General features: G+C 39.0%; 1 protein-coding gene across 2 annotated transcripts in view; it reads right to left on the reverse strand.

The window, feature by feature from the left end:
• Window positions 1-11701, reverse strand: part of loxl1 (lysyl oxidase-like 1) — a 28976-nt gene extending 17275 nt beyond the window's left edge. For both annotated transcript variants that reach the window (XM_056477953.1, XM_056477952.1), the window contains exons 1-2: window positions 10691-11701; window positions 7922-8380 (exon numbers count right to left, since the gene is read on the reverse strand). In XM_056477953.1, coding sequence (XP_056333928.1) covers window positions 7922-8380; window positions 10691-11189 — 958 coding nt within the window. In that variant the 5' untranslated portion in view covers window positions 11190-11701. The remainder of the gene's footprint in view (window positions 1-7921; window positions 8381-10690) is intronic.
• Between the last annotated feature and the right edge of the window lie 1532 nt (window positions 11702-13233).

The following is a 13233-nucleotide window of genomic DNA, read 5'->3' on the forward strand; positions in this document are numbered from 1 at the left end:
ATCCATCTGACCACCTGAAAAGCTGCCCCAATCTACTAAAAAAAGCTACCAAACCAACCTGGCCACATGCAAAGTTTCCAAAATTGCTGAACAACTGGGCTGAAGTGTCATATAAAAAGTTTTATATACAGTGTGGTCAAAAGAAAGCTAAGCTTGTTTAAGCTGGTCTCTAACTCTTCTCAAGCTGGTTTTCTGCAAAACCCTACAAAGAAACTAGTCTAAAAATGTCTAAAACCACAAAACTGACAAGTCTGACCATCGGAAAAGTGCCCCAAACCACTCTTGAACTACCAAACCAACCAATCTGGCCATGTGAAAAGTTACTTTTCACTCAACCAATTGGTTTGAACACCTGAAAAGAGTCCCACACTCCACTATGATGGCCAAAATGTCCAGCCTGACCATCTGAAAGGTGTCCAACGCTACTCTAAAGCCATTAAACAGAGCTGACCATCTGAAAAATAATCAAATTTCTCTTAAAACTAACAAACAGATCCGCCTGGCCTGCTGAGAAATCTCCAAAACAACTCTTAAACCACCAAACCGACTAGTCAGACCACTGAAAAGTGTCCAAAACCATTCTAACAATAACAACTAATCAAGACTGACACCAGAAAAGTACTCGAAACCACTCTAAAACCACCGAACCAAACTAATCTGCCCACATTAAAATGTTTCTAAAACTACTGAACAACTGGCCTGAGCACCTAAAATGTCAAATTAAAGTGGAGAAAAACGCTTCATACAGTATATGGTCTAAGTAGGGTTTAGGCTGGTTTATCTCTTCTCAAGCTGGCTTTCTGGTGGTCTCCAGAAATCCTACAAACAAACCAGTCATAAAACTGACAAGTCTGACTATCTGAAACGTGCCCAAAGCCATTCTTAAACCACCAAACCAATCAGTCTGGCCAAATGAAGTTTCCAGAACTGAATTGACCACCTGAAAAATAATCAAATCAATGCAGACAAATGCCTGAAATCACAGGCAAATCGGTGCTCGTGCACGTGAGTGACAATCACACAGTATGAACTATCAAGGACGCGATCTGAGAGAATCGCAGATGAGTCGCTAATGCCCGTGAGATATTTGGCATGCTAAATATCTGGAGCTGTTGGCGATTCAAATCCTGCTGTGTGAAATGTGTTCTGACTGAAAATAACATCGGCGATCACCTACAGCCAATGAGAGAGCAGCATTCACTTGTGTTTGTGTACCAGCAGGCCAGCGGGAGGTTGAGGGAGAAGTTAAAAGTGTCATTTTCGGTTTAGTTGGACACAAGAAATGTAGGAAAAATTAGTGGAGGTTTGACAGGAGCACCTGTGTCTGTTTGACGTTTCATACAGAAAGTTAAAAAAGAAAGTTGAGGAGAAGTTGCTAATTCCCTTCAAACCCAGGTGAGCAAATATGAACATTTTCTACCCCATTAAAGGCTTTTTTCTCGTTAAGTAGTTAATAAAAAAATATATACTATGTGTTTTTGACTGTGAGACGTAGTTTGGACGAAGTTGTCGGCCATTCTTCTTATTGTAAAGTCATGCAATGTGAAAGCCCCTGTCGCCGATCCATCTTGCAGTGTAAACAAAGCAGCGACAAAACGCTAGCCCAGATAGTCCAACACAATCTCACGGCAATTCGTAACTTTATGATTTAGTGGCTAATTTGTATGAATTCGTACGATCTAATTCGTACAATTTAGTACGATTTGCTCATCCCCCAATGACGGTTGGGTTTAGGGGTGGGGTTAGGTGCCACGCCTCCTTTTTAAAATCGTACAATTTCGTACGACTGAACTACGAATTCGCCACTAAACTGACAAAACGTAAAATACTTACGTTTTCTTGTGAGATCAGGCTGGATAATCATGCAGTGTGAAAACATCTGTGACATGACTACTTTGAAAATCATGCAGTCTGAACTCGGCATTAAAGTAAGCAAACAGATCAGCCTGGTCTTAAACCAGCAAACCGATCCATTGGACCACCAAAACCCCAGTAAAAACACCCAAAATATGAGCCTGACCACCAGAGTACTGTTAAAAACTCTTTTTAAAAAACAATTGAACTTTCCTGACCACCTCAAAAGTGCCCCAAACCCTTCTACAATCATTAAAACCACCATCAGCTCTGCAGGAAAGCAGAATACGCTCTTATTACCTTACATTTTTTTCTTCAGCAGGGTAATGACAATGTCAGGTCTCTCAACACACTGTCTTGGGGACAAATGTGCTGCTTTAATGTTCTGAGCTGTTCTGATGTTACACACCTTTAAATGTAAAAGGAAGTAAAACATTTGAAAAATGTCTGTATCCACATAAGAATCCCTTTGAAAAACACACAAGAGATGAAGAGGTTTTTCATGAGGTAATGCTGGAGCCTCACAGTATAATGCATCAAACACTGTTTCTCATCTGGTTTCAAGGTCACGCAAAAAAAGAACAAAGTGTTGCATGGAAAAAGAGAGAAGAGAGAGAGTACAGAATGAGGGAAAGGTGACAGCGAAACGAAAATGAGATCACTGCTCTGCTGGATCCAAATTGGGCCTGTGACCAAGTCTGCTAAAAAAGAAAAATAAATAAAAAAAGAAAAACAGAGCAAGCTGTGACAGCTAATGTTCATAAACTCCCAGCCAAGCTGTACAGGAACTGCTTATCTCCTTTATTTACACTTAAAACGCTAGCTGGCTGCGTTCACTTCATGTCTAAAAAATCTTATGAATATAATAAGTGTGCAGTCTAAGTCCTTAGGTGGACATTAACATTTCTTCAAAGGGAATGCCACAACATATCTGCTTTCCTGCTTTGCATGTAATGGATTTCAGAGAAAAGAACCCTGTTGAGAAGACCAGCACTGATAGACTCAAACATAACTTACTGGAGTCTTGCTAGGCTAACTCTTTCCCCGCAAGCAATAAATAAAAGAAAGAAGCTAGCCACCATCAGAATTTTTGATGACTTTCACCAAAATTTGACTACCTTCAGAATATTTTCTGCTATGATTATACTGTATGTGCATACTACTGTGTGTATTATGTAAGGGATAAAGTGCATTTACTTCCAGGCAGCTGTTATCGCAGAATAAAGCACGACACATTTATTAGCAGCTGCTGTAGGGTTGATTCTGCGAAAACAACCGCCTGGATGTACTTTATCCTGCTTATTACACAGCTACTTGCTGCAAAATGTTAAAAAATTAAACACTATTGTTCTTCTAAATGGCTGAATGCCTGAAGAAAACCAAAAAGAAGATTTTGGAGTGTCCTAGTTAAAGTCCTGACCTGAATCCAATTGAGATGGTGACCTTAAAAAGGCGGTTCATGCTTGAAAACCCTCCAAAGTGAGTGAATTACAACAATTATGCGAAGATGAGTGGTGCTTAAATTCCTTCACAGCGCTTTAAGAGACTCATTACAAGTTATTGAAGGGGGCAAACACTTTTTCACACATGGCTAAGTAGTTTTGCATTTTGTTTTCGCTTAATTATAGAAACATTCATTTCAAAACTGCATGATGTGCTATCTTTGACTAATATTTATATTAATTTGATGATCTGAAATTTTAGAGTGTGATAAGAAATCAGTAAGGGGGGGCAAACACTTTTTCACACCATTGTATTCTGTTGTTTCCAGCAGAGGGACTTACTCAAAGCAAGCACGTATAGCACAGATCTACTCTCACTTCTGCTGCAGGCATGTTTAGAGCTGGGACATACAGTACTTTCCCTCTATAAAACATGATGGCCTTGGTCGGTCTGCTTATTTCTGAGCCGTTAGTGCCGGCTGTGTACTCCAGTGAATGCTTTGTCATCCCCATCTCTGTTTACACAACTGACTTCCAGACCTTAAGGCCTCAGGAAACTTTCTTGGTCAGTTCTTGTAAACACTGTAAAGAGAGTGTGAAAGATACACACTCACACTTCTCCACAAAGCTCTGTTCTCTGGATATCAGCATACACCAGTATGAAAATAGACTTGCACGTAACCTCATAAGAGATAGTTCACACAGAACTACAAACTCTGTCAAATTCAGAAGATACTTTGAAAAATGTTGGAAGCTAATATCAATTGACTTCCATAGTATTTGTTTTTCCGACTATGTTTTAGTATTTGTATCCCTGTAAAGTGCTGTAGGGTTGACCTAGTGGTTGAACTAGGTATTGCAGTCCAAATTCAAAATATTGGAGAGAGGTTTTTTACCCCTTCAGATTTTTGGTTGCCAGATTGAAGACACAATCAGGAGCGAGCATCATGAGAACGTTTACATTTGTAATATTATTATTATTATTTGCACTCTTATTTGTCTTGGTGGCATGGTAGCGCAGTGGTTAGCACTGTGGCTGCACAGCAAGAAGGTCGCTGGTTCGAGTCTCAGCTGGGCCAGTTCTCATTTCTGTGTGGAGTTTGTATGTACTCCCCGTATTGGCGTGGGTTTCCTCTGGTTGCTCCAGTTTCCCCCACAGTCCAAACATGTGCATATAGGGGAATTGGGTAAATCCACATGTGCTGGATTAGTTGATGGTTCATTCCATTGTGGCGACCCCTGATAAATAAGACACTTGGCCAAAGGAAAATGAATGAATAATATAATATGCTGAAACATAATTGGGCAAACTGGCAGTGGGCAGAGTTACACAGACCAAAACATAGACAGACATACTGACATGTAGCACTTATTTTTAGAGCAAAATAACTGACTTAAGCATTGTTTCTCAGATAAAAAGTACATTCACTGAGCATGTTTCTAAATATATATAAACATATTGTGTTATCATTATGCTTTAGAGGAGTCCGAAACTTACAGACAACATCTTTAACTTATTTATTTAAAAGTCCTTAAGAATATAGAAAAAAGGAAACATTTCAGTAAAATAATCGAAGTAACCCTAGTAAGATACCGCCCAAATCTCTAAACTGATTTTACACTTTAGGTCAAGTCTCGAAAACACATCCAATCTACTGTTATTTCAATCTGCACGACTTCACATGAGCAGATAATATATGTTCCCCTAGGCTGGAGCTCTGATTTCAGCGTATTTGTTTGCGATTGCATCATCGAGTAGTGAGCAATGTAAATTTTTTCCACATGTGTACCTTCCAGGGAATTTAGTTTACACCCATTTCCCCTATGAGCACATTTCGTAAACTGAGGTGATTAGTCGAGCGTGAAGTGACTCAAGAAAGAGACAAAGACCATTTCACATTACAAAATGAGGCTGCGTGCACACTGGGCCAGCAGTGTCCCAGAGGCACACACACACACACACGCACACACACACACACACACAAACACTTCCAAAGCTATCTTTATGAGCACTTTCCATAGCTGTAATGATGTTTCTACTGTACAAACTATATAATCTCTCTGTCTACCCCTAAATCCAACCCTTACAGCAAACAATCTGCATTATTACTTTCTCAAAATACCTCATTCTCTGTGATTTATGTGCTGTTTTTCTCATGCACTCAAAAAATGTCTTGTTTAAACTACTTATTTAAAATTAGTTGAAACAACACAGGTTTTTTTTTTTTTTTTGGGGGGGGGGGGGGGGGGGGTTTCAATCCACTTAAATTTGTACAAATGATTTGTGTCAGAACAGGATTAAAGAAATTGTGTGGAACCCAGTGTGGGGACCAAAAAAAGTTTACACAAGATCAAAATGTACTGGTATTGCTATACATGTGGGGACATTTGGTCGTCATAATGTAAGGAATACAAAATACACACTCCTCCTCGCACATATATCCATGCACACACTTTTATTTAGGGGGCTAGCAAAATATTTTCTGTTTCCCAAGGCAATGCACCCCATGTGTGCTGGGTGCTTTCCATCTCCAAACTCCAAAAAGCGTATGTAGTAACAGCCCATAATCCCAAAACAACCAGCCCCTTGAGCCCCTTACCCCACCCTCTAAAGCAAATACTGGGATCATTCATCCTTAGCGCTCACCAAAACCAGAACCAAACCTTCAAACAATGAGTGCTCTTTGTGCAGACCGAGTCCATAGGCACTACACACACTCATACACCCACACACACGTCCCACAACACCTGGTTCCAATAACACAGACTCAAAGGCGATGAAGATGATCTTGGATCTTCTTTGATTGTAAATTGAAACGCAATGGCGATCGGGGGATGGGGATGAATGATGCTGCGGTGAAATCATCATCATCATCATCATCATCGTTTCTACTCATGACCCAAAACTTCTGCACAAAAGCAATGCCCATGACCAGCTGCGTAAGCAAACAACTTCCCAATCAATTTCTCTGTAGCTGGAGTTCCATTGGGATACACGTTTGTCAAACTCCGAAGAACTCGCATCTGCCAGGAAACACAAAGAGATGGCAGAAGAACGGCATTTTTTAGATGTCTTTCTGTTTTCTCACTTCCTTTTCTTTAGCGAGACAGCAGGAATCTGGATCAAGCTCCACACGTGCATGCATTCCCCCAAATCTCCAGCCATGCATGAGTTTAAGTGCCTATACACACTGTAGTTCCTCCGTGATTCACTTTACTTAGCATTATAATCTGGTAAATGAGTCGCAGCCTCGCAGTAGCATTAACTACAGTGTTGAGACTTGGGATATAAAGCATAACAGATGATCACTGGACTGCTGGTGTGTAACTTTCCCTTTAAGTACCAACAGTTTGGGAAGTGTAAACTGTTGGGGTGTCAGAAAACATATATTTTCTACAGTACATCGCAAATCAGTATTGGTTTTAGAATAGACTATAACTGGTTATAATGTACTGAAGATTTTCTGACATCATTTATCATGGTAGCATACTATGGCGAGGGAGGCGAGTGAGTAGCATACTAGGATGAGGGAGGCGAGATGCATGCACAAGTAACATCGCAAGGGAAGCAAAATGCATGTTTGAGTAGCATATTATGGTGAGGGAGGTGAGATATGTGTGCTAGTAGCATACTATGGCGAAGGAGGAGAGATGCATGATTGAGTAGAATACTATGGTGAGGGTGGCGAAATCTGTGTGCAAGTAGCATACTTTGGCAGGTAGACATACTAAGGAGGTGAGATGGATATTTAAGTATCATACTATGGTGAGGGAGGTGAGATGAGTGTGCAAGTAAAATACTAAGGCAAGGGAAGCAAAATGCTTGTTTAAATAGAATACTATGGTGAAGAATGTGCGACCCTGAGTACCATATTATGGAAAAGAAAGTGAGGTGTGTGTGCGAACAGCATACTATTGCGAGGAAGGCAAGATGTGTGTGCTTGTAGCATACTATGGGAGGGAGGCGAGATGCATGCACAAGTACTGTACTATCGCAAGGGAAGCAAAATGCATGTTTGAGTAGCACATTATGGTGAGGGAGTCGAGATATGTGTGCTAGTAGCATACTATGGCGAAGGAGGAGAGATGCATGATTGAGTAGAATACTATGGTGAGGGTGGCGAAATCTGTGTGCAAGTAGCATACTTTGGCAGGTAAACATACTAAGATGGATATTTAAGTAGCATACTATGGTGATGGAGGCGAGATGCGTGCACGAGTATCATACTATGGTGAGGGTGGCGAAATCTGTGTGCAAGTAGCATACTTTGGCGGGTAGACATACTAAGATGGATATTTAAGTAGCATACTATGGTGATGGAGGTGTGATGCGTGCATGAGTATCATACTATGGTGAGGGTGATGAGATGGGTGTGCAAGTTAAATACTAAGCCAAGGGAAGCAAAATGCTTGTTCAAATAGAATACTATGGTGAGGAATGTGCGACCATGTGAGCTTTTGCTTAAAACAAGCTAAATAATCTGCCAATGAGGGAAGTAAAATAATCCGATGTCAAAAGTAAAACCCAGATTATCTAGTTTACTCTCCTGGTAGATTATTGCTTCTAATCTAAGTACGAAACCCTTTTTGCAGTGCATTTTAGAATACATATTAAAGCTCCATACCTCTTTGTTGAGGACGATAAACGCTGCCTACATTGATGTTTGGGTTTTCTGCGGTGTTGGAGACCAGCGGGTTGCGTGGTGCTGGTTGTATAAATGGAGGCTGCTGCTGAGGCCTTCCGTATGGCGGAAACTGCTCATATTGTGGACTTTGCACCGCAGGCTGAAATGATGAGCCCGTATTGCTTGAAGCACCGTTAGGAACTGCAGGATTATCCTCATTGAACAGACTGTGTGTGTATCTGTGGTCCAGACCGTCAGAGAATGGTGGCTGTGCAGGTTGGGCGGGAACAGCCTGGTATTGTTGACCGTACGGTGGATAATATCGATATCGATCATCATTTGCAGGATTTCCTCCTCCGAAACTCCCTGTTGAATACCCTCCATAACCACCTGCACCAAAACCTCCACCTGTGCCTGCTGAATACCCCGTCCCAAGGAATGGAGGTTCGTATGACCTGTCTGAAAGCGAGTCGTAAGAAAGGTTATTTTAGCGAAAATTGAACTGAAATCAAATTTTTAAAATCCAAATGAACTCCTGTGTACTGTTCAGATTGACTCCCCTTTGGTTATGTTGGTGCTTGTTTTGCCCCATTGACTTCCATTATAATCATATTTTTTAAATTGCAAAGCCATGACAGCATATAATCATGTATTCTTGATTGTTGCTGGTTTTCCCTGTTGGTCAGATGTGACACTTTCACTGTTGTTCATCAGTTGTCAGCATTAACCCTTTAGATGAGCCTGTGCTGAAGGGTTTCTGGCTTATATATGGAGTTCAGTAGTGTAAAACAGCAGATTATAGTGTGTGTGCAGAAATACACTCTCTGTTTTTACTGTGCTTGTTGCTGAGGGGCTTTTTTGAATATCTCAGGCGTATCAAGACAAGGTGCTAAGACAGAAACTAACCTTGTTGCACTGCAACTGATGATCAACAGTAAAAATGTCAAATTGTAGCTCTTCCCAACAGGGAAAACCAGCAACAATCAGGAATGCATGCTTATAAGGTGTCATGGCTTTGGGTTAACACAAGCGTTAAAGGTTTAACACAAGGGTGAAATATTTAAACAAAACGAAACTAACACCAGTCATTGAACAACTAACTTAATAAAACAATAATTAGCCAAAATAAATAATTGTTTTCATAATTAATAAGCTCTTATTCTGTGGAGAAAACTCGGGTGTTTAGAGAAATAACAGTATGTGTGTATGTGTATAAATATGTATATATGTGTGTGTGTGTATATATATGAATATATATTGGAGGTTGCAACGACTAGTCGACTAATCATCTAGTCGACTTTAATCCTCTGCAGTGATGCTTTTTGATTGACGTCGACTAGTCACGCTGCGCAGATCACATGGTTTGACCTGAAATACATGGCTGTTGCCCTCTGCAAAGTGTAGACGCGGACATATTTTGTGAATGAACCGTGAAGCATGCAGAAACTGTGAAGTGCGCAGCCGCAGAGGTGTGACAAATTTCACAGCGTGTTTAAACATTATCATGCAGCGAGGAGACGTCTAATGACCAAGATGAGCCAGTAACCGTAAAAATGCCCGACATGAGCAGGATTTTGAGCAGCTTTCTAGCGTGCACGATCATAGCCGTAAATATGCATCCGAGCAAGTCTCTGACAGCATAATATGGCTTAACGTAACATTATAGCCTTTGTCTTTCGTACGTTATGTTATGAATAACTTCACATGTATCTCTATGCTGACGACGAATGCTTTACTTCTGCACTAAAATATCTTATTGTTACATTCTTACTAGAACCTGCAGTGATCAATGTGTTGACTGCATTTATTTAGCAGTAAAATTAGCCCGGGTGCTAATAAATCTTGCAAATAAATCACAAATTGTGGCGTGTTGCAAAACATTTGCGTCTTGTCTTTTATTGATGACGTCAACAGTGACTACTTTGATAACATAAAAGTCGACTATCAAAAATCTGAAGTCGTTCAACCCCTAATATATATATAAGTAAAGCATAAAAACCAAGCAAAACCATTACTAAACTACTCAAATTTGCAATGTGCGAATCAACAATAGTCACATGACAGGATCTGCAGTGTCATGTTGGTATTAATATAACATGACTAGTATTGTCAAAGGTATCGAGTTCGGTACCAATAAAACAATAATAATAGTAAAATAAAAATAGATAAATAAATAAAGCTTAGACTTAGTACCTTAGACTTGGCATACACTATAAAATTGTCTCTATTTTGTGATTCACAAGTGTTTTCTGTTTATTTATTTTTGTAAAGTGCATTATGGGATGTTGATCTCTTATTTTGACGTTTTAGTAGTTTGAAATTATATAATAGGAATAATACCTAGAGAAATAAGTCTATAAAATAACAGAAAATGTGCTGCAGTTTATTACAAAGTTTTGTAGTGTAATATACAACACCAGCCCAGATAATATAGCACTGCAAACTAGTACAAATGTGCAGAAAAGTCACATTTTACAGCTTTTCAAGATTTAGGTCCCATAATGCAACTCAAAAGCCTAATTAAACAGGAAAAAATATGGAAAAGTGCTAATTTACAGATATTTTTGTACTGGATGTTGAGGGATTGGATACTGAGGATATGATTATGTTCAGTTAACTCGGTTAAACTATAGAATTACTAAAACTAAACATTTAAAAAGCTAAATAGAAATGCGTTTACAAAAATAATAACCAACCAAAATCATTGCTAAACTGAAATGCAATGTTTCTAAATAAAAACATGAATGAATAAATGTAAACTATAATAACCTTGGTCATAAGGAGCAGCAAACGGAGGCTGTTGAGGGATTGGATACTGAGGATATGATGATGCTGATGATGATGATGATGATGATCCAGATGACGGTCTATAACGAGAGCCGGTTTGTGACTGAAATCGGCTTGTTTCGCTTCTGCCCACCGCACCTTGCTGCTGCCGCCAGTTTTCCGGCACCTGTCCGAATCCAAACGGATGTCTGGCTTGACCTCTCACCGTCTCCGAGCTCCCCCTTGAAGGTGCTTGTCTTCGCACATTTCCACCCTGTGACCTGCGATTGGGAGCATCAGCAAGAAGCACTCGATGGTTCCTATCCCGTTCCTGATTCCGAGCCGGGACGTATTCGGCTCCGCTGTTGAGTAGACTATAAACACGTCCATTATTCTCCCATTGGATCATCTGCCTCCATGGGTTTGAGTCGTCGGGTTGAGTTTGGGACTGTCCCGTTACGCTTCCTAATACCCACAAGCTCATAAAAAGTAAATGCAACATATTGAGAAGACTAATAAAGGAAGTTAAAGCTCTGAATTGTTGATCCAGAACGTTAAAAATGGCAATGCATTGAAGACTAACAGTGTTAAATCAGACTAAAGATATTAAGAAGACTAATAAATGAAGTTAAAGTTCCAAATTGTTGATCCAGCAAGTTAAAGAAGGCAATGCATTGAAGACTCAAAGTGTCAAATCAGACTAAAAGCAACATATTGAGACTAATAAAAGAAGTTAAAGCTCCGAATTGTCCTTTGATCCAGCAGGTTAAAGAAGGCAATGCATTGAAGACTCGCAGTGTCAGATCAGACTACATGCATTGAAGAAACTTTGTCCTTGGTTTCAGTATATGTTGCAGGCATGGCTTTGAGCAAAGCAGATGATTTCTAAATGAAAAACCTCCCTCTTTCTTTCTGTCCGGATGTTGAGTTGTTGTCAGTGGACTGAGCATTGCTCTCAGACTCTCTCTGGAGACGACTGCCTGTTGCAATTCACCGTTTGCTTCTCTGACTGCTTACAATGGTCTGTGAAAAAAGAAAAAAGGAAAGAATTCCCTCTCTCTCTCTCTCTCTCTCTCTCTCTCTCTCTCTCTCTCTCTCTCTCTCTCTCTCTCTCTCTCTCTCTCGTACCCTCACTCAATCTAACATGCACTATTTTTTTTCACAGTCAGATCCCACATGGCCCTAGTGCTAGAGCTGTTTCCTAAAGTTCTTAAGTTCATTCAACTTAAAATTATTAGTTATCACTTTGTTTTGGCGCTGGTTTTATGTATGTAATTCTTTAAGCGTTTTAAACTTAAAATGTTTAGTTGATTGAGTTAAAATGTTGGCCCTCTCACTTGTATCATGCAAAGTTAATTTTAATAGGTTAACCTGTATTTTCAAGTAAGCAGAACTTGTTTAAATGAAATACACTAACTAAGTGATCTGTACTGTTCATTTAACTTAATCGGTAACATTTTACAATAAGGTTGATTAGTTAATGCATTTACTAACATGAACTAATCATGAACAACACTAGCATTTATTAATCATAATTGAACATTTACTAATGCATAATTAATATCCAAGTCCATGCTTGTTAACATTAGTTAATGCACTGTGAGTTATCATGAACTAACAATGAACAACTGTATTTTCATTAACTAACGTTAACTAACATGAACACATACTGTAGTAAATGTTGTTTGGTCATGTTAGTAAATGCATTAATTAACATTAACTAAAGAACCTTTTTGTAAAGTGTGACCACGTAATCTTCGTGAATAAATAATATAAATATTATAATATTATAAATATTATAATAATATATTATAAATTATAATATAAATAAATATTCCATGAAATGTACGATAAAAAGGCAGCTATATATAAACTTGAAACTTCTAAAAAGTGAAAATCTAGCATATTAAGTTGAGATAACAAATTCAGAAAGTGCAGGTTGTTTCAACTTACAAAATCAAGTTACAGTCAAAGTACAAAACTAAACACATCTTTACACAGCAAAGTTGGCACAGAAACCAAGACCAAATCTGAAGCAGCATACGTTTTCAAAAATCTGTATTTATACAAACTATTTAATGCAGACTTTAACTTACAGACTAGTCGAAACAGGTAAAAATGAGTTAAGTTGAATTAACAAATTCTGAAATTGCAAGTTGCTTCAACTTATAAAATCATGTTGAAAAAACACACAGCAAAGGAGCACAGAAACATATACAATTTCAAAAAAAGTATTTACATAAACACAACCATTACACAAACTGTTTAATGCAGCATAGCGTTTTATCATAGACTGTAAAAATATATATGGACGCTGTGTTCATGACATCACCTGTTGGTTTCGGAAGAGTGTAAATGAGGCAAGTTGGCGGGGACAGACTTGAATGGTTTGTGAGCAAAATTGAGTGTACAGCATGCCAAATTATCTGATGATTGTAGGAAATAATCCCAAAAGGCAATTGACCGTGCTAGGTCTCATACAGCAAAAGCAAAAATATGAAATATATGCCAAATTCAGTGGCTAGAATCAGCTGAGGTGACCTGGT

Source organism: Danio aesculapii, chromosome 18 (assembly GCF_903798145.1).
Source record: "Danio aesculapii chromosome 18, fDanAes4.1, whole genome shotgun sequence".
Lineage (NCBI taxonomy): Eukaryota > Metazoa > Chordata > Actinopteri > Cypriniformes > Danionidae > Danio > Danio aesculapii.